This window comes from Silene latifolia, chromosome 7, assembly GCF_048544455.1.
Source record: "Silene latifolia isolate original U9 population chromosome 7, ASM4854445v1, whole genome shotgun sequence".
NCBI classification, from domain to species: Eukaryota; Viridiplantae; Streptophyta; class Magnoliopsida; order Caryophyllales; family Caryophyllaceae; genus Silene; species Silene latifolia.
Genome location: NC_133532.1, coordinates 51,784,130 through 51,805,567, shown reverse-complemented (window position 1 = coordinate 51,805,567; position 21,438 = coordinate 51,784,130). Strand labels below are relative to the sequence as shown.

Genomic DNA, 21,438 nt, shown 5'->3' with positions numbered 1-21,438 from the left:
TTGAGAGAATTGAAATTTGGAGGTTTTTTTGTTAGGGGTATGCAAATGGAAATTATTATGCAAAAATATTATAATGAGTAAAAATCGTACTGCGAAAATAAATTACGTTAAAATAAAGAATTATTATTTCCACTAAATAAAAGCTTGCTTATACGAGTGCTTCCGTTAACTGAGTGAGACCTTACAGAGAAAAAGGATTACGCATCTGAGGTAGTACCTCAGACCTTGTAGTTTTTGAGCATATACACATTTTTTTTGAGCATATTACCATTTATAAATACAGTTTTTGAGCAATATTATATTTTTTTAGTGTAATGTTTTAGTAAATGTGCTCAAAAACTTTATACTAAAGCAGAACTCAAAAACTTTAAAATAAAACTCAGAAAATGAACAATAAGAGGTATTACCTCAGATGTATAGTCTATGAACTGGGCCTTACACGAACATCAATGAAAGTCCTCCTATGTTGTGGATTTATGAATTCACATAAAAAAGAAGGATAAACAAGGGGGGCAACCAGACGAAGAGCAAGAAGATCAACATTAGAGTACATCACTCAAACCCATATCAATAACTTCGCATAAAATGTACTCCTCTTTGCAAACATGACATTAACTGATCAATGAATCCTTCTGAATGTTCTTATGCAGGTAAATAATATTCTGTGACATGATGGCTTTCCTACCAATTAATGCAATTATTGATGGTCTTTTCTTCTGCAGTATCCTGTCCATCCATAGACAAAGAAATTTAAAGATAGTCAGTAATTATTGTGTGAAACGATCAGAGTGAAACGGTTCCCTTGCGTAGAAACCACTCATATATTGATAGCAATAAATGAGTTGTTTTTATGCAAAATAACCGTCCTACTGTGTCAGTCCTTCCTATTCTGTAATTTCTGAAGATACATCGATGATGACCAAAATGTCCATACAAACATTTATGTAGTGAAAATGAGATGGTCACATACATGAGCCAACCACAAATCTGCTTGATAATTAAGAAAATCCCTCGCTCATTTGTAGTCTCGGTTAGACCTGTCAAAAGAGGATATTGAGGTCAGGTAAAGCCTCTGTTTCGGGTCAATGGTTAAGGGTCGGGTAAATTGGAGCGAAGTGGTTATGTAAGATTAGTTAGGTTCAGTCTCAGCAATAACATTAAATATCAGATGGAGTCTTGATCCTGAAAACAGTTATGGCAATCTCGGCTACAATGCCATCAATACTCAATAGCACCTCAAAATATGATTTGGTAATTGCTACCATGGTTTTAGCAATTGCAAAGTTACATTTCAAGCAAGTCTACTTCCAAACTTCTGAATAAAGTTTCACCAACTTAATTTCGTCAATTCAATGCCAGTCTGCTGTGTGGCTGCTAGCTCTCTGGTTATGTATATATTGCACAAAGTACTAAACTACTGTTGTTTGACAGACATACTTCTATATCATCAACCCATCAAAGTATTTGGTTATATTGAGTTCTCCAGCTTGAAGCTATAGAAATGCAAGATAAAATCAAAGTTATGTTATCCCATGCTGAAGTGGATAACACAGAGACAAGGTTAAAACATGCGGTAGAGGATAAAAATAGACCACAAATGTCAGCAGTTAACACACAATAAACAAATCCCTCCCTTCCCAAGGAAATGTCTCCAGTCTCCAGTGGTTCTTGAAGATCAACCGAATTGTTCGTGTCTTTTACATTGCAATGCATAATTACACAACTCTCCTTTTAATGAGCCAAAGACTCTTTTCCAACTTAAAAAGGCAAGGCCATGTACATCATTTTTCAAGATCCCGGTGTAATATAAGGTGAGTGTCATTTTCGTATACTAAAATATAAAGGCCAAACACCCAAACCTTCCAACAGCACCATATACAGCAAAAACAAGTATACGCTTGTCATGACAATTCAGCACAGACAATGAGACATCTAATAAGAACATCCAAAGCCACGTGACAAAGATTTATCATCTCAATTTGCAGGAGAAGTATCAAATTTCTCCAAATATAAACAGAATTTCTATATCTCACCCCTAAAAGTTACTCACTATTTTACCCTCTCTCAAATCTCCCCTTACTACTTCCCCGCACTCCCTCACTCATCATTTATATCTCTTTGAGATAAGCGAATTAAAAATCCACTAATATCTTACCTACTTCCTACAAATGCACATCAATCTGTATATAAAACATTCTGATTGCTACCAAAATCCTTTGTGAATTCTTGGTCACATTGTGGCACTGCCTATTAAATTAAGAGATCTCGTTAGAACCCTCCAAAGTTTAGTGTCCAAACTAAAAGTTCGTTAAGCTATTGTTATATAAGAAAAACATATAAGATAATATCGCAACTATTGGGCCAAAATTAACTCCAATCTCCAGAAATACTTGCACTTTTCATTAACACTCTTGCGGAGGTATAAAAGGATTGTAAAGAAACTCGAGTACAAAACTGAAGAACAATCGGTTCATTTTACAGAATTGTGATGCAATATCTTATGACGAACTACCTTTTTCAATCTAACAACAACCCCCGTTGTTAGATCTAAGGCCAACATCATTCGAATATCAAGCAAACAGAATGACAGCATAAGGAAGTATCATATGGTATCATTCTTACAATATAGTTCAGTTTTGAGTCTCACAGACAGCATTGCCTGATGTTATTTTCTTGGAAATATAAAACCTACGGGACATTAAATAAGCAAGCAGATACATCAGGTTGAAGTAGAGTTTTCTAGTGTGTGCTGTTCAACAACTAGATTAGTATACTTAGCTAGATTAGTATACTTGGATTGCATACAATTTATATTTTGCCCAAGTCTATCCTAAACTCCCAATGTTGAACCATTTATTTCTAAATATTTAAGATTCTTATTTCAGAACTACAGACATCATTTTCAAAATGTCGACAGTCTACCTAGCTAATGAGCTAAATCTTCATTTCATCTGAAGGTTAAGTTGATTTTCACTAATTTTGAGCCTAAATAAAGTCTCTCTCTTATGACAGGTACTCCATATTACTTCAGCAAATAAAAATGTTTCCGGTTTAATTTTCTAGGGAGGAGTTGTTTTGTAAGGAAAACATGGATATGATATCGAGATCAAGAGTAAGCTCACAGAAAGTACTCTACAAAATGAATAGTTCTCATGGAATTCCGTCAATTCCGGCCTTCAAAAGGCGTCCATATATCATATTTTGATAGGTGTGTCCAAAAACAAGTACTTAGGGTCACTGGATTTTAATAACTTACTAAGCACTTTTCATCCAAAAGATTTCAAAGCCAAACCCAACTAGCTGAAAACTTGGAAACAAAATCCAATTCATAAATTTTTAATCAGGTATCCAAAGAAACATGATCAACATTAAAAAATAACAAATAAATAAATAAATGAAAATCAACCAGGTGGTCGATTTTTTTAAAGAAGTTACAGCGTACTTACAGTGAGCTTGCTGAGTAAAAGCTTGTTCTGTGGAAAGCTGGAGAGCTTTTCTACTCCGCTCAAAAAAATGCAGCAGCTTGGAAGAGGGAAATAGAGTCGGGGCATACTGAAGAGTTCTTAGACACAGCGCTGCTTTCTGACCAAGACGCACCGGTGGACGCACCAAAAGCAGAGCAGCTGGGATCCTTTACTGTTTTAGTACCCAGGAAAAGTATATATTGCATTTGAGAGGGTTTTCGTGTTACCGAAGGAAATGTCTTGTGTAGGCAGACCACAGAAGACCATCCTGTGGTAGATCCTGCTTCTGTGGAGAAGGTTGAGAAAAAAGTGTGTCATATTCTATTATGGCCTTATGGGGAAGGGGAAAAAATTATCAAGATATGTGAGGCATTTGGAGCTAATCATTAGCCTTCTGGTGAGGATTTCGGCAAACAAGCACAAATGTTCAAAAAGGTGTCTGAAAGAAAGCCGAGGACTACAGTTGATGCTGGACTTGTGCATCGTGGCAATTTATTACAGACCACTGCTGCCCGGTGAGCAGCTTAAGCAATGGAAGTTTTTGGCAACTAAGGAGAAAGTTATCTAGAACACAATAAGCATGCTGAGTATGGATGTCACTAAGAGAAGCCTTGTAGCAGAGGGCTGGTCCCCGTTTTTGCAACAAGAGAGGTCCAATTGCATTGCACAGGGCAACATTTGACTCAAACTCTCAAGTTGAAGCTAAATTTCAAGTTCTGCACATAAAGTGTCTCCAGTTCTCCATTATTTCAGGACAAACAACCTATTTCAGGCCAAATAAATTTACTACCGCTTTCCAGAAGATTGTTGATGCATATGGGATTGCGAAATATCAAAAAGCAAATCCAGCTGTATTTTCAACCATCGCTTTTCCATTTCTGATTGCCGTCATGTTTGTGTTGGGGACAAGGTATATCCATATTACCTTCAACTTATCACTGGGATTCTGGGAGAACAAGTTTGGTATTTAGAAACTCGGATTCATGGAGAAGATTTTTGGTGGCCGATATGTCATTTTGTAATGGCAGTTTTCTCAGTTTACACTAGCTTAATCTATTCAGAAACTCGGAGATATCATGGAGATGATGTTTGGTGATTGATATGTCATTTTGAGAATGGCAATTTTATCAGTTTACACTGGCTTAATCTATTTGGAAACTCGGAGAGTCATGGAGATGACATTTGGAGGGCGATATATCATTTTGATAATGACAATTGACTCAGTTTACATGACCTAATCTATAATAAGCTTTTCTCCATTCTAGTCGTTTGGCCAGTCAGCATATGACTGTCGTGATATTTCGTGCAAGGATGCAACAACATATGGTTACATAGAAGTAAGGGATGCATGCCCTTATGGTGTAGAACCAATATAGCATAGTTCTCGAGGTGAACAGCCTTTGCATGGTTGCTTACTAAATTTCGCACTTAATCAGATGGCAAGATGGAGCAAAAAAAAAAGCGAGAGAGAAAATAAAGGAACATGTTTCATAGCAGCTGTGTAAATGCCACAATTCAGACTCTATAAACATACCTGCCTGTCCATTATGCTTCGCAAAAAAAAAAAAAGGAATGAAAAAAAAAACGAACATCATGTGTGTATGCACTTTATACATACGAGTATAACAAAAATCGTGTTTAATAATTGCGGTACCAAAAGAAGATGATAGCCTATAATAGAAGAATTTGAACATAAAAAGGAAATTTGACTAGCTGATGCACAATGCAACAGGTAAACCACATAACCACAATTATCTATTCGAGAAAGGAAACAATCAAATCGAGAAGCTTACCTCCTAAGTGTAGCTGCCTTAATCTTGAGGCTGTTAAACATTGAGTGTTAAACATTGAGTATGCACGAAATAGGAATTGACAATAATAAACCACACCGAATCGACTTCGCTTTCCTAATAGAACAATTCGACCCTTATTTGTGCCCGGGTTAAATCGAATTTCCTATTGAGATAAGACGGTGTCCCTCTGATTTTTGGGCACAAACCAAAAATCAAAGAAGTGATATAGAAGTATTGTGTGTAGATTGTTAGATCGTTCTATGATGCAGAAGATGAGATTATTTTTCCGTATATTTAAACATCTTCAATCCATTCTATTTATATAGATATGAAAAGGTACAGGGGGATGTATTTGTGAAGAGTTGCACCTTTTCACAAATTCCGACATATTTAATGTCTAGTGTGGGAATTAAAACCCGTCAAAGTTTCCCGGGCATTGCCCCGAAACCCCCCGTCATAGTTGTTAAAATGAAAACTATTCCGTAAATTCGTAAATAATTATGCAAGTGTACACTCCGTACTAACCGAACTTGCATTATATTATAACGAACTTACCCATCTACGAACCAAACCCAAATACGCTAAAATGAACCGGTAATTTCACTTAAATTACCAACAGAGGCTAGATTGTTTTAAGATTTGTTCCACAGAGTTTCGCCTTCTATGTACAGTCACTTTAGCAGAAGGGGATTATAACCCTGGAATTTATTATCAAACATTGGTCTGCCTTCCATGAACAAAGCAAGACTTTCAACATATGTATCCATATAAAGTGAGGATGATTGAGCATCAACCACCCCCAAAACTTTTATCACAACCCCATTACGATTAACCAACAGCATCAAATGCATTCGATCACGGCATTTGTAATAAACAAGTCGAACCACTTTAAAATCGTTTGTGAGCGAATCAAACCCAAAGCCTAACCCGACCCAAACATCAGTAGAAACATTGTTAGCCATAGGAAGCAGAATTGACTTTCTAATAGAGGGATTCCAAAGAAATATATTATTAGAATAATGACATTTACAAGGAGCATTAGACAAGCAAATGACACCATTACAAGACCCAACAACATTCAACAAACACCCATTATTAACATGACAATCACATGTAACTGGCATATCAATTAAACAAAAATCCCCATTAAAAGAATCATCATCAGGATGTAAAGAAAAGTAGTGTTTGTTGATACCATGTGTATAATAGTTGAGGAAAATGAATTGGTGGTTGTGGCCAACTTTTTGTATCTGAGAAACCATGAATGATGGTGTGGTAATGAAAGAAAGTAGGCATTTGCAAGTAGATGCACATAATATGAGGGTTTTAATGGGTAATTTTGACAATATTTCAACCAAAATCTCATCTGGGAGACCTCTCAACTCAGACATGATTTCAAGAAGGTTTATCAACCCGATTATGATTATACTTGTGTTCTCCCTCAAAAATGGATCAAATTGGTGTGAAATAAAGAATACAGGTAAATATAGGGAGAAGTTGGAGAGAAAGTAAGGGAGATAAAAGTGTGTGTGTATATATATAAAATATATAATAGGATAATGGTGATGGGAACGATAATCGCGAAGGTGGAGGAATATGAATTGTAGAGGCGATGGAAAAGATGGTGGTGGTGTTGAGGATGTGGACTGAAGAGACAACAGAAGAAGGGGCTTTGGACTTTGGAGGACGTTAACCGTAGTGATGGTGGATTGGTGGGTATTGATTGCAAAGGCTGTCAAGTATGGGGAGGGTTTTGCAATTTTTTTTAGGGCTGATTTTCATTGTCGATGTTTTCATTCCAAGAGACGATAATGTCCTTTTGTATTACTCTCATTTATCTCTCTAAAAAAAATTCTCTAATTCCACAAAAAACCAACTATATTCTCATCTCCAATCTGCATAAACCAATAAAAAATGTTAGAAATTAACGCACATCGACTAGAAAACTTAGATAATTTTAAAAAATTGGCAAATAAACGAATTAAACACGTTTTTTTTTAAAATGAACTAGCCACGGACTAAATGTTGAGATTCAACAATCGATCATGGACCAAACGTGGAAACTCAACGTTCGACCAGAGACGAATGTTGAATCCCAATGTGTAACCATGGTACCACGTTGAGTTTCAACGTTTAGCCATGTTGAATTATTTTTTTCCATAAAAAAAATCACCATGGCCAAACGTTGAAACTCAACGTGGCACCATGGTTATGCGTTGAATTTCAACGTTAGCCCATGGTAGCCACGTTGATATTCAACGTTTCACCATGGCATCCACGTTGAGTTCCAACGTTGCTCCATGGTCAGCCAACCTAACAATCCTTCGACAAACCCAATCGAAAACGAAATACATCAATTCAATTAAATAACCAATCCGAGTCATATAATCGATCAACAACAACAATAAGGGAAAAATATAATTATAAACAATTTAATTTCAAAGTTTAACTTCAATTTTTATACTAATTTAACAAAAAAAAAACACTCACCTAAGACGCATGGTGGCACTAATGGCGACGACGACGTGGTGTTGGTGGTGGTGGCGGCGTGACAATGGTGGTGGAAGAGGAGGTGGTTATTTTTTGGGGTTTTTGGAATTAGAGAGAATTTGTGTTTGTTAGTGGGATGGTGGGGTAGACTCGTCTTTTTTTTTACTAAAAACGTCAACGATAGTTACTAAAACGTCGACGATATTTACAAACCAAGTTTTTATTAAGGAAATTCTCTCTTGCCATAGTATTAGCTAGTTTTAATTCCCGTGTAACACACCGATCTTTCAAGGCTAAGGAGCCATTTGATTGATCAAGGAACTTCAACTTCATAGGAACTTTCAATTCATAGGAATTAAGTTCCATCATTTAATTCGGTTGAACTTGGCGAAATTGTTTGGTTGCCCATGCAGAAATTAAATTTCACAGAAACTTCCAATGACCAAGGGGGAGTAAGTAAGTCACTTCCCACATCATGTAGGCATTGGTAGTTCCTGGGAAGTTCCAATTCCTACCTTCTCCCCAAAAATTGACAACCAAACAACCTTGTTTTTTTTTTTAAAATCATGGGATATTCTAATGCCTATGTTTTTCAAGTGATAACCAAACAACCAATTGTAATGTATTTTTCTTTATGCCAATTATAGACGAGACGTCAATCACCTTTTCATCGATCTTCAAAATGATTTAATAACTCGCTTATCTTCTCAATTTTTTGATTCTTCAAAATCATATTTTGATAATTGCTTAATTTTTTTCTTTTTCTTTTAACAAAATTCACTTTGCACCCGAGGGATTTAAGAAATCATCTTATTTTATGAATTTAAAATATGACATGTCTATGGTGATAGATAATTTAGTTTGCCTTTTAATTATATTTATAGATAAGATCGTTGGTTACGATATCGGTTAAATTTCAAACTTAGAATAGAATGTAATATACGATTCACAATGAGGATGTACTGAAATAAATTGCAATTTTATAAAAAATCGGAACACAAAGTAAGATCCCCTTATAAATAGTTTTTTGTGAGGGCGATTCTGTGAGAGTGATTTGAAAGAAGAAAATATGAGAGTGATTTGTTGAACAACTATATGGGGTATACATAAGTTTTTTATGTAACCGCTATATTTAATCGAATGGCTATAATCAGTCCAACGACTATATTTCTAATCTAATGGCTAAAATCAGACCAACGACTATATTTCTAATCTAATGGCTATAATCAATCCAACGGCTTTATTTCTAATTAATGTCGGTTTTATTGACGATATGTCGATTCTATTGACGATAAGTCGGTTCTATTGATGATCGTATTTAAAATATTAGTTGACGTTTTAATTTTGAAATATCACTAGAGATAAATAAACCAAATAAACGCAACATTTACAAAAAAATTCCCAATAAATCGGTCCATTTAAAAAAATATATATAATGCAACATATCTAGATCATGAATATCATCATTCATATCTAGAACATTCATCTCAACCGAGACTCTCAACCAAAAAAAAACCAAAAAATCACATTCATATCTAGATCATTCATATCATCATTCATAGCTAGATCATTCATAAATAAAAAAAATCACATTCATTTCGATTGATTATAGCCTGCGATTTGGGTTTTATTTCGATTGATTCATAAATCAATCATTCATAACTCGATTAAATTAACCAAAAAAATCAATTAATTACAGTCTGTGATTTGGATTTTAGTTCGATTACTAAACCTGTGATTTGGGTTTAATTCTTTTCATTCATGCGAGTTGGGATTTCATTCATTCTTGCGAGTTGGGATTTCATTCATTCATCATCGATTTGGAATTATTCATTTCATTCATGCAGGTACATTCTTGTTATTTATGTTATTGACTATTTTGATTATTTGGGTTTTCTGATTATTTTTTTGATTGGGAATGTTAGGCGAGAAAGGGGAAGTACGTAGCTATACTCCCAAGATTGACACGACGCACGCAAGATTTAACCTTATATCAAACCCTTGACCAAAAGGAGACTAAAGCCCGACTCTCACGGGTTTCGATAGTCATTCAAATGAAAGAACAAGGTGATTTTTTGTGACAAAAAGTAACCAAAATCACTCTCCTAACTCGACTCGCTAAGCATGCCAGCAATCTAATATGGTACTCCATCAAATATCCGCTAGAGAAGTGTCAAAATGATGCACGTACAAGAGAGATAATCGGGTTATAATGGGGCTTAGGTTAGGTGAAAAAGGGGTTGGTGCAAGCACCATTTTAAGACATGTGAGGCTATCGGTTAAGTAGTCGCCACATCTAACCAATTCACTAAACCACACCCAATGCAAAGAAATTCTTCCACAAAATATGGCAAGATTGCCATTTTCAAAAATTATTGTAGATCGTTCCGCGTACCAAATATGCGGCCCAATCATCACTGGGTGGTTGGCGGAAGGTGTAGAAATGAAGTATCTACACGGGTCACTAAGCAAAGAATTACTGTTTCCTCTAGGCATATACTTCAACAAGCCATTAGTCTCATAGTGCTTTGAGGGACTAGGGATAAGCAATAACACAATCACTCTACAAGAAACAATTCACTACTCAAACAAGCAAACAATAACACCTAGACTAAGCCTAAGACTCTAACTAACTAAGTATAACCTAACGCCATCCCCCGCAACGGCGCCATTTTGATAATCGGATTTGTCGTCATTTCCGGCATCAAACTCAATTTATAAAACCCAATTAAAAATTAGTATTTAATCGGGGTCGAACATAAAGATGGCGGGGGTGTATACTTAGTCGGTTTAAATCCTATTTTAGTCAAGCAAAAGTAAGATTGGTTGATTATAAACTAAGGTGCAAATAAGATATAGAAGTATGCTAAAATGAAAGTATAATTGATCAATACGAGAAAGACTAGAACTTTCGGGTTCACTTGGGTTATTGGGCACGAAACAAGGTAAACATGGGAAATGGGCGATGCAAATAGTTAAGGAATTATACCTAATGTCTTAGGACACCTAGAATTCATTAACTAACTTTCATGTGATTAACTTAAACTCGTTACACACATACACAAGGATCATCCAATACTCTACACACCAAGATTGTTCATCCACTAGTATAGACATCAAGATAACCAAACATGTGAGAAAATACTCAAACTTTCATAGGAGCAATTCTACAAACACTTCATATGCATGAAAGTGACAACCATTAAAACACCCAAATCCTATGAAGAAATTCGCGAGGGTTGTTGCTACTGCAGAATCAGTTTTCTCTCTAACTCCTCAACATGTTGTGTTATGGAGGTCCCAGCAGGGTGGGCATGCATCTGATTGGCTACGTGCGGTCCCTATTTCTGGTTTGGGGCAGACTATGAACGGTAAGTCTTACCGTTGTGTGGTTAGCTATCGGTTGGGTATTCCTTTATTTTCGGTGCCTGGTCCGTGCTCTGCTTGCTCTCGGGTCTTTGATGGGGATATCTTCGGGGATCATGCTGTGTCGTGTGTTGGTATTGTTAGCATCAAACATCGACATAACCTGGTTTGTGACACCCTTTTTGATAACTGCTTCCACTCTGGGATCTCTGCTGGTAAGGAGGTCGATATTGGTCTGATTGATGCGCATGACCGGTCCTTGCGTCCTGCAGATTTGTTGCTTTACTCTTGGGACAAGGGCCGGGGAGTGTGTGTAGACCTGACCGGGTCTTCCCCTTTGACTCAGTCTGGGATGTCTGATTTCGTACCCGGACGTGTGGTGATTGATGCTGCTCGGCGCAAATGCGCCAAGTACCAGGGATTATGTTCGGCGATCGGTTATGGTTTCTTACCTTTTTCATTTTCTTCTTTGGGGGAGTTGGAGGCGGATTTTATTGCACTGTTCAAGCGGATTCAGAAATATTCTTTGTCTCAGGATGCCGGAGCGCGCGTGTGGACATGGCCCACCTGCAAGCCCACTTCGATCTGTGGACACACAGCAGTCTTTTGAAAGCCACGCTCGGCGGCGTAAAAATGCTTTCGACCGGATCGTTTTTAGATCGGTCGGTTTCGTCTCGGTAAGGGTCTCGAAACGATTAGAGATGTTCAGAGTCGCCACCAAGCATTTGTGGGATGTCTGGAACCCGTTCGAATTCCACTTTATACCTCGGCCAAATCGAAGCACAAAGCAGCGTTTGACATAGGTACTAAAGATGAGGAAATCGTCCCTCTTTAGCATCCTATCTCTAGAATGACTCTCGTACGCCCTGGATAAGGTCGTCCACTATCCAAAGTTTCTGAGTAAGAGGTGAAGGTACGTATTGGGAAGCCCTTTAATCAGACACCCAATCCCGCCATGAGCGCCTCTACCGATCGATCTTGGTTGGTTGAATGCAAAAGTTGATAAAACGGTTTAAATGCATGAATGCGCATCCAATAATTTAAACCTAACATGTGAGAGCTTTCTAAGTCTGTTGATTTAATCCAAGTATCAAGTATAAGATGTCGAGTTGGATTAATGATTGATTCGCATGCAAGACGGAAATTAAACATCCATTTACCGTATTAGGTTTAGGGTGTATAACATGATCCATTTGTCTTAGTAAGGCATTTTGCAAATATGATTTTGAATAATCAAATAGTCATCTGACCCGTCCTATATCCGGGCTAACCGGAGTCGGGATCGTCCTAGACTAATGCTGGAAGGGAACAGGCCCTGTACCAGACGGCTATATGAGGCGCGAGCCAGCCGGCGATACAAGGGGCCTCCCTCTGGTTTTGAAAATGAGAAATGGAGGGCCTGTTTAGGCGCGGGTTAGCCCACGGTTTATGTGCCGTGTTCTGACCTTTTAGAAAACGTTATAAAACGAGTTGAAAATGGGTATTTGAACCCGATTTGATTTGAAGGGGTCGTTTAGACCGCATTCATTGATTTGAAGAACTAGACTCGAATAATCATCATTATTGGGATAATATTCGGTGTCGGGTTCGATTTGACAAACTTGACATGAATAGTTTTGAAAATAATTATGGACTAATTGTTTTAAGTCCATTTGAATATTATTAGTCGATACTCATCATCGTACCCGGGTTAAAATCCGGCATGGTATGTAGAACCAAGGATGACTTTGTGTTGGTGACTAATATGCTTGTTTTTAGAAATGTAAAGAGATGAAATAAAAGGTTTTAAAATACCTTTTAAATGTCATTAACCAAATATTATCACTGAAACACGGATTTAACCTTCATGGTATGAGGAACCAAGGGTGAAAAATGTTTTATGGTTAAAACAAATGAAATAAAATAAAAAGGGTTCGAAAGTATTTGGAATGGTAAAAACCGATTACAAATATGAAAATGAATTAAAGGGAAATGACGAGAACAAACACGGTTGATCTCTGGTCTGAACACCCCATTTAGGCGGGGGTAAGCTGGCGACCTAAGGGGCTTCTGCCTCAGACCAAAAATCAGTTTTGGCTCGTTTATTCCATATTTTGGTTCATGTTATGCACGTTTTAGCATGTTATAGTCATGAAACAAATGAAAACATAATAAAAGAGGATTTTTACACCCTCATACTTACATGTTTGGTTATGGCGAGTGACCGACGTAAGTGTAACAACTCGTTTGATCGGAAAAAACTCGGTTTAAAACCGTTTTGGTAAGTAAAAAGAGTGTTTTAAGTTTAGTGATGGTGTAGTGGTCGAAATGGTCGGTCAAGTGATTTAATGCATGATGACGATACCAAACAATGTGTAAGGCTTGCATTTACGATCGGTAGGTCGTAAACACGCGTCGGGTTGTGACTTAAGAATTCGAGTCGAGAATTTTAAGGGAGAAAAGAGGGGGCGGACACTCGCGTAAGTCTCAAATGGGTGGCATTTAAGGGGTATTTATAGGAGAATGAGTGGTTGTGTGAGTTTTGAGTGACGTGGCCACTTGGGCTGCTCAAAGAGGCGCGAGCCACGTGGCGGTTCTTCGAGTTGTGTTGTCACTTTCACAACAAACGCAATCATGATTTGTTCTATCCTAGGTTTTGTAGTCATATGTTTGGTACTTGACCAACATGAATCCGGGAAAACTTAAGGTAGAAGATTTGAAATTTTTTGTTTTTGGTTGTTGACTCGGTTTGACTCGTTGTTGGAGTCGGGATTTGAATTTTTGAGTCGGTTTTTGGTCCGGTGTCGGTTTTGACTCTAGTTAGTGTCATTGCGACCCCGTCGTCGTGCATTAAACACTCCAGGTATTTTTGAAATGTTTTGAAATGTTTTATTTTCGAAATCGTTTTAAGTTTTCCGACGTAAAGTTGTACACAAACTGTCAATCAAACGCCGCGATCCCAAAACATGTTATAGTCCGATAATCATCGGGTGTTTGTTGGAGTCTCAGCAGATACTGGGTATCTACAGAGCTCCCACTTTGACTGAGGCTTGGACAGGGCAAAAGTCAAAGTAGAGCCCCCAGGTCAATCGAAGATTACAACCTGGAGACCCAAGCGACGTCGAGGTGGCTCGAAAGGATTCGGGCCAAGGACCTGCCGTCGGGAAGGGCGACGCCAAGGCGACTCGAGGGTACGAGCCAAGGACCTGTCGTCAGGAACAGTTTAGAGTCTGCCGACTATCTGTGCGGGTCGTTTAAAGTCCATTAGACTACGTACAAAGGCTCGCCAGCCATAGGAAGAAGTCATACCTGAGGCATCTTCGGATATGTCCTTGCACGTTTGCGGATAAAGGCTCGCCAGCTGTGGTAAGGAAATGTACCCGAGGCATCTTCGGGATCTGTCCTTGAATGTTTGCGGACAAAGGCTCGCCAGCCAATGGTAAGGAAATGTACCCGAGGCATCTTCGGGATCTGTCCTTGAATGTTTGCGGACAAAGGCTCGCCAGCCGTGACAAGGAAATGTACCCGAGGCATCTTCGGGATCTTTCCTTGGATGTTTGCGGACAAAGGCTCGCTAGCTGTGACAAGAAAATATACCAGAGGCATCTTCGGGATCTGTCCTTGGATGTTTACGGACAAAGGCTCGCCAGCCGATGGTAAGGAAATGTACCCGAGGCATCGTCGGGATCTGTCCTTGAATGTTTGCGGACAAAGGCTCGTAAGCTGTGACAAGGAAATGTACCTGAGGCATCTTCGGGATCTGTTCTTGATTGTTTGTGGACAAAGGCTCGCCAGCCATGACAAGGAAATGTACCTGAGGGATCTTCGGGATCTGTCCTTGAATGTTTGCGGACAAAGGCTCGCCAGCCAAGAGGCGGTCGATTAATGGACCGCGGGAATAGCCGCGTCAAATGGGCTTGTTTGAACATAGCGAACTCGTGATGCCGCCTGTGAACTTGAATGAGAATAACCACGTCAAAAGGGCTTGTTTTGAAGGTAGCGAACTCATGATGCCGCCGTGGAAATAGTGAATTTGAATTTTCACTCACTGTTTTTGAAATGAGCGGGTTCCACGAGGAAGCCCCCTGCTGGTATTCGAAGGAATAGTGAATTTGGGATATTCGTTACGCGTTGTTCTTCTTTGAATTTGACGTGGCGGTTTTGATCGCCGTTTGTTTGAAGGAAATAGCAAATTTGAATCTGCTATTACGTTTGAAGTGACGGTTTATGTGCCGCCGTTGACATTTGATGGAAATAGTGAATTTGGAATCTTCACTGTTAATTGAAGTGACGGTTTATGTGCCGCCGTTGACATTTGATGAAAATAGTGAATTTGGAATCTTCACTATTAATTGAAGTGACGGTTTATGTGCCGCCGTTGACATTTGATGGAAATAGTGAATTTGGAATCTTCACTATTAATTGAAGTGACGGTTTATGTGCCGCCGTTCACATTTGATGAAAATAGTAAATTTGGAATCTTCACTATTAATTGAAGTGACGGTTTATGTGCCGCCGTTGACATGTGTGGTGAATATAGTGGAATTCAATTTCCAACTATTATTTTGAAAATGACGGTTTTAATTGCCGTTGTTTGAAATCTGAAGGAATAGCAAATTTGAATTTTCGCTATTATTTTTGAAATTTTGAAGGAAAATAGTGAATTTGATTTCACTATTATTTTTGAAGTTGGCGGTTTTGATCGCCGTTTGTTTGAAATTTTTGAAAATAGCGAATTTAAATTTTCACTATTTGTTTTTGTCTTTGAGAAAATGACGACCTTTAATATCGTCAATGAAAATCCGAATTTTGTTATGTGGAAATTGGGCTAAAGCCCAAAATTCGGTGAAAAAGCAAGCGGACACCTGATTGAGGCGCGAGCCATTTTGCGAATCAAAGGGGCTTCCCTTTTTTTCTGTAAAAGACGCGAGTTCAGGCTGCATCCCATTCATCATCTCGTCTTCTTCATTTTTCGACAAAATAAGCTAAGATCGCCATTGTTGGACCTTCTAGCTCGCTTGAATTCGTGCCATCATCAACAATGTCATCTCAAGGTTTGTATTTCCTCTTGAATCCATTTAAATTTGTTGATCTTTAGCTTGGTTGAATTAGGGCGGAATTTTACGCTAGAAAATCGAATTGGGCGTTTTTGATTGAGCCCATTTCGAGTGAAATTGATGCTTGGGGTGCTTTTAGTTTGCATTTTGGTCCCCGTTCCCGCTCCCTATGCTCGAAAAACGTGAGTGAGGTGAGAAACCGTCTCATTTTGCAATGCCAAGTTTATTTGCTTGGGTAGTGGGTCCCACTAGGTTGCATTGTAGTTGGGAAAACCCGTATTCGCCATTTATGGACCTTTGTTGGGTATCGTGGGCAAAATTAGATTTTTGCCTTTTGTGACGGTCTTATGTCTGACAAAATAAGCGTCTGTTTGAGCTTGAATTAAGTCAGTTTGCCTTGAAATGGACCTTATTGGTAATTTAGGTCACCTTGAGGTGTGATAAAATCACGTTTGCCTTTTTGCGGTCGTTCTTGAATTTTTGACCGGTTTGGGCTCAAATTAGCGTATGAATTACCTTTTTGAGCCGTAGAAAAATACCCCATTGTGTCGGGAATGTATTTTGGTTTGTTGGCGGACCCTGTAGGGGTCTCGGAATGCCGTTTTTGTGGTTTTGACTCGTCTTTTGCTTGAAAAGATGGGCGAGTCGTTTTTTTGTGTTTGTTTTTTGTGAATTGTTTTGTTTGGTTGGATTTTGGGCGGGATTGCCCTTGTTTTGTATTGCAGGTTGTTTTTTTTTTGGATTTATCCATTTTATGCCGTCGTAATGCCGAAATTTCGGCTGACGTTCTTTTGTTTGTAGGAGAGTGTTCGGGACAGGCTGAGTCCCTTGCTGCGACTCTCGAGGAGTTGTTCGGGGCGGGGCCGGTTAGTACTCCGGCTAGTACACCCACCGTGGTTGTGGAGGACGTTACCGAGGAGGAGAGACCTCCTGAGCAGGCTGTTGGGGCCACGGGGGCCGTTGAGGAGCGTGAGGTGCCCGTTGTTGGGGCCACTGTCACTGGGAGAGCTCAGACTGGGTCTGAGGCTGGTACCTCCGGGAGAAGGGTTTCTACGAGGCCGTGTCGTCCCCGGGCGACCAGAAGGTCGTTACAGAACGTCACCAGGGTTGTTGAGATGGGCCCTACCCACCACGTTGAGTCCCGCGGCCATAAGAGACGGAGAGCGGAGACAGCCGAGGACGATGCCGACGTCGCGAGTTGGAGAGCCAGGCGAGCTACGGCCCCGCGGGGGTTTCTTTTACGGGCGGCGCCTGCTTGGGCCGAGGGTTTTTTCGGCAGCCAGTTGTTGCTTCGACTAGACAGACACCTCTCCTACCGTGCTCACGAGGGCTTGGTGAGTCGTGTTCCTTGATCAAATTTTGTCACTTTTGAAGTGTCGGGTCTGAATAGGCATTCTGACGTTATTTATTTTTGATTTCAGGAGATTGGCACCATGAGGACTTTTTCGAGCTTCTCTACCTGTTTGGGTTTCTACGACGTTCTCCGAGCCGGGACGAGGGCGTTGATAGAGAGGTCGGCTTTTGGGCCGTTGGTGGCAGCCTGGCGGGAAATTCACAGGTCTTCAATTAGGGCGAACCTGTGTCTGATCCGCGCCATGTTGGATCGGTATTGGGATACGACGTCGTCGTTCCACATGAAGTTTGGGGAGGTCGGCGTGACTTTAGAGGACTTTGCCATGGTATCCGGCCTTCCCTGTGGCGAGTTGCCTATTGATTTTACCGAGACGCAGGAGAGAGTGTTCTCTCTGCAGTTCTCGCTTTGATCGCATCGCTTGCGGAGCCTTCTGACGTCACTCCGTACCTGATCGCGAGTTCGTACGTGAAGGACCACTTCACTGGGAGGGTGGCAGGTGTTGCTCCGGCGCCGTTGGAGAGTCCGGAGGCGGAGGTTGAGGCCGATACGAAGGAGGCGCGGCTGTGGTTGTGGTACTTCTTGGGTGCCACGTACTTTGGTGACAAGGGTGAGCGCTTGTCGACCAAAGTGCTTCCTCTCCTTACTGACCTTGACACTTTGGGTCAGTTTGACTGGGTTACGCCGGCTCTGGCGAGTTTCACCCGGTACTTACACGCGGCGGTGCATCCGGAGACAGTGGGAGAGGGTAGTGCTCCTGCTTTGGTTAGTCCCGGCCTCATCTTTGAGGTACAAGTATTTTTTGTGGTAGTTTTTTTTTAGTTTGATTTTGATTTTGATTTTGGCAATTTTTGAGAAATTGGTTGATTTGTGTCTGCTGTGTTTGATTACAGGCTTGGTTGTATGCTTACTTCACTCCTCTGCGTCCAGGGACCACAAACGGTGTTCCCTCGACCTACCTGATATATGATTTATTTACACCTTATTTCCCTCTTTCTTTTATGCATTCCGACTCATATCGAGTCGATTTCGTGTGCCTTTCCTTGCATTTTGTGCCCAATCCCCATACTTGTCACTTTGTGTATCCTTTTGCAGGAAACGAGTCGAGTATAGAGGAATCGGGGCAAGAAAAGGCATTCCAATGCCTTTACATGAAGAAGAGGTGAAAATGTCAGTATGTTGTGTTCTCACGCAGACCAAGCGACCGGTCTAGCCACCGGCAGAACACGTCCCAAGCTTTGCCAAGGAAAATGAAGAAATGATCTGAAGGTAGTGTTCTACCGGCAGGCCGGCCCACCGGTAGAACACAGCATCCTGAATTAAATTGAATTGGAAGAAGGAAAAGAATCTTGACCTCGCTACCGGTTGGAGCATCGGTAGCCGGTCCACCAAGCAAGACGCAACATCAAAGGAATTTGAAGACTCGAAGGTAGTGTTCTGCCGGCAGCCAGCCCGGTCCACCGGCAGTAACACACTTGCCGCCTAAATTTCCAAAGTTGGAGTTATTTTGGCCGCCCGCCAGTAGGAGCGCCAGACTGGTCCACCTAACGAAGCGTGAGCAGAGCGAATTGGGCTTTTCTCTTATTTTCTTCTTAATCTTGGGCAAGCCTATAAATACCCCCTCCTTAAACCCTTTGTACACACAACCCTAGATCTGAAAACATTCCATATTTATTGTAATCTTTCCTTAATCAAGCCTTAATCTTTCCCTAATAATTATCAATTACTTAGTAAAATTAGTTAGTGTTAGTAAGAATCAATTGTTTACACTTGGTTTTTGAAGATTGTATTGGGGGATTTTGAAGGTTTTCCTTCTTATTATTCAATCAAGCAATCACCTTTACTTTTGTTGGTATAATCTTCTCTCTTATTTACTTGTTAATCATTTGTTTACATTTCTCTTGTCTCTTATAATTGCTATAATAATCATCATGCCTTCTATTTATGTTATTTGTTTTTCTCCTCTTATTAGCATGATTATCCCCAACATGAGTGAGTAGTTACCCTTCTAGGGTTTAGGGGGAGCCTAAATAGGATTAGTGGGCATGATTAGTTGATAAATTTTGAGTCTTTGGTGTAGGATTTTGCCTTTCTTAGCATTGCATACAAGGTGTTCGACAAATTGTGTGAGTGAAAGCTTGTATCTTTTTGTCTTAATAACTTAATTCCTCCTTTGAATGAAAATTTGTTGGTGGTCTTGTTGCTTGTTTTGAATTAGTTGTTGCTCAACGAAAGTTGGTAACCGCCTCTAGGACAAACCCTCACCTTAGACTATTTTATCGACTTTGTTGCCCCTTAGTTCATTTAGGTGACCCCGAAGACCCTAGTTTCTTAATCAATCGTATTCATCTTCATTCAATAGTTTATTTAGTTGCTCTAGTAGTTAAAATCAAAACCCTTTCCTTTATTGTTGACTAGACTTGACTCTTAGTTAGACTTAGTAGAAACCCCCGCCGTCTCCGTGTTCGACCCCGACTAAATACTACATTTAATTGGGTTTTTATAAATTGTTTTGATAGAGGGAAGCCACGACAAATTCTTACTATCAAATGGCGCCGTTGCCGGGGATGGCGTTAGGTTATGCTTAGTTTTTGCTTAGAGTCTTTGCTTTAGTCTTATCTCAATTGTTAGTTTGTTTTAGTAGTCGTGTGTTCTTTGTAGAGTGTGTGATTTCTTGCCTTCCCCTAGTGTGTAAAAACACTAGGAGACTAACGATTTGTCAAGTGCATGCCTAGAAGGAACCACCAAGCTCTTCTCTTCAACTCCGACCCCGAAAGGCTTTTTAGAACCTTGAGGACAAGGACCCTTGAGAGAGTTAGGAATAGTTCCCCTCAAGCAAACTTGGACCAACCAAATTCACACATCCCACAAAATATTGATACCACAACCACACTTCAACCAAACCTCACAATTGAGACTCTACTAGAAAACCCCTTTCATAACTTCCCTAATTATAATAGCCCACCTCAAACACCACCACATCAAATACCAAATCCACCACCACAAATGGCTCTTAGAGATCATAACCGGCCTAACCATAATGATTCATGTAACCCTATCAATTTTGGCACCTTGGCCCCGAACAACTTTGAAATGCATCCCGCCCAAGTCGGGTTAATTGAGAAGGACTTGTTCGGAGGGCATATTGAAGAGGATGCCCATGCTCATCTCCGGAAGTTTAAAAGGAAAGTTTCAATTATGAAGAAGAATGGGGTGTCTGAAGACACCTTGAGAATGATGTTGTTTCCGTTTTCATTGACGGGCAAAGCGGACCGATGGTTGAACATTCACCCACCGGATACTTTCACTACTTGGGATGCTTTGGCTAAAGCATTCATGGCCAAGTATTACCCTTCCTCAAAGACCGCGATGCTCCGTAATGAGATTCATACGTTTCAACAAGAGGATGGAGAGTCTTTGGGTGAAGCTTGGGACCGTTATCAAGACTTGATAGCAAGTTGCCCCCACCATGGAATACCGGAATGGTACATCACTCAAACATTCTTCCAAACTTTACTACCAAGGACTAATGAGATGGTAAATGCCTCCGCGGGGGGAGGGTTTGACCACTTGAGTGATGAAGAGAGCACGACATTGATCAATAAAATGGTAGATTCGGAGGCGAACTATGGTTCTAGAGGGAACATGCTAAGAAGGAATGGGAAGTTTCCTAAGGAAAATGCCTCCAACTCCGAGACAAATGCCAAGCTCGACTTACTCACAAAACAATTTGAGAAGTTTTCAAGAAATCAAGTGAATCAAGCCGCAACCTCATATGGGGCACCCATGGAAGAAGTGGCTCAAGTCGCAAGTTGTGAACTTTGTGGAGGAAGTGGTCATACTTATGACTTGTGTGGCAACAATTACAATGGGGTCTATGAAGAGAACATTCAAGAGGTTAACGCTTTTCAAGGCTTTAACAACAATTCAAGACCCAC

At 40.0% G+C, this 21,438-nt stretch overlaps 1 protein-coding gene, 1 non-coding gene and 1 pseudogene across 2 annotated transcripts; 1 reads left to right on the top strand and 2 right to left on the bottom strand.

Moving 5' to 3' along the window:
- Positions 1 to 1,501: 1,501 nt before the first annotated feature.
- Positions 1,502 to 4,813, top strand: LOC141590076 (V-type proton ATPase subunit a3-like; annotated as a pseudogene).
- A 1,115-nt stretch (positions 4,814 to 5,928) lies between these two features.
- Positions 5,929 to 6,648, bottom strand: LOC141590075 (F-box protein CPR1-like). Its single transcript, XM_074410689.1, has one exon. It carries the CDS (start codon positions 6,646 to 6,648, stop codon positions 5,929 to 5,931), a length of 720 nt encoding a protein of 239 aa, XP_074266790.1.
- Positions 6,649 to 20,869: 14,221 nt separating this feature from the next.
- On the bottom strand, positions 20,870 to 20,976 carry LOC141593817 (small nucleolar RNA R71). Its single transcript, XR_012521878.1, has one exon. It is a non-coding gene; the product is annotated as a small nucleolar RNA R71 (small nucleolar RNA).
- Between the last annotated feature and the right edge of the window lie 462 nt (positions 20,977 to 21,438).

Excerpts from the sequence above, each read along its gene's own strand:
- LOC141590075 (XM_074410689.1), bottom strand. The coding sequence starts at position 6,648 with ATGTCTGAGTTGAGAGGTCTCCCAGATGAGATTTTGGTTGAAATATTG.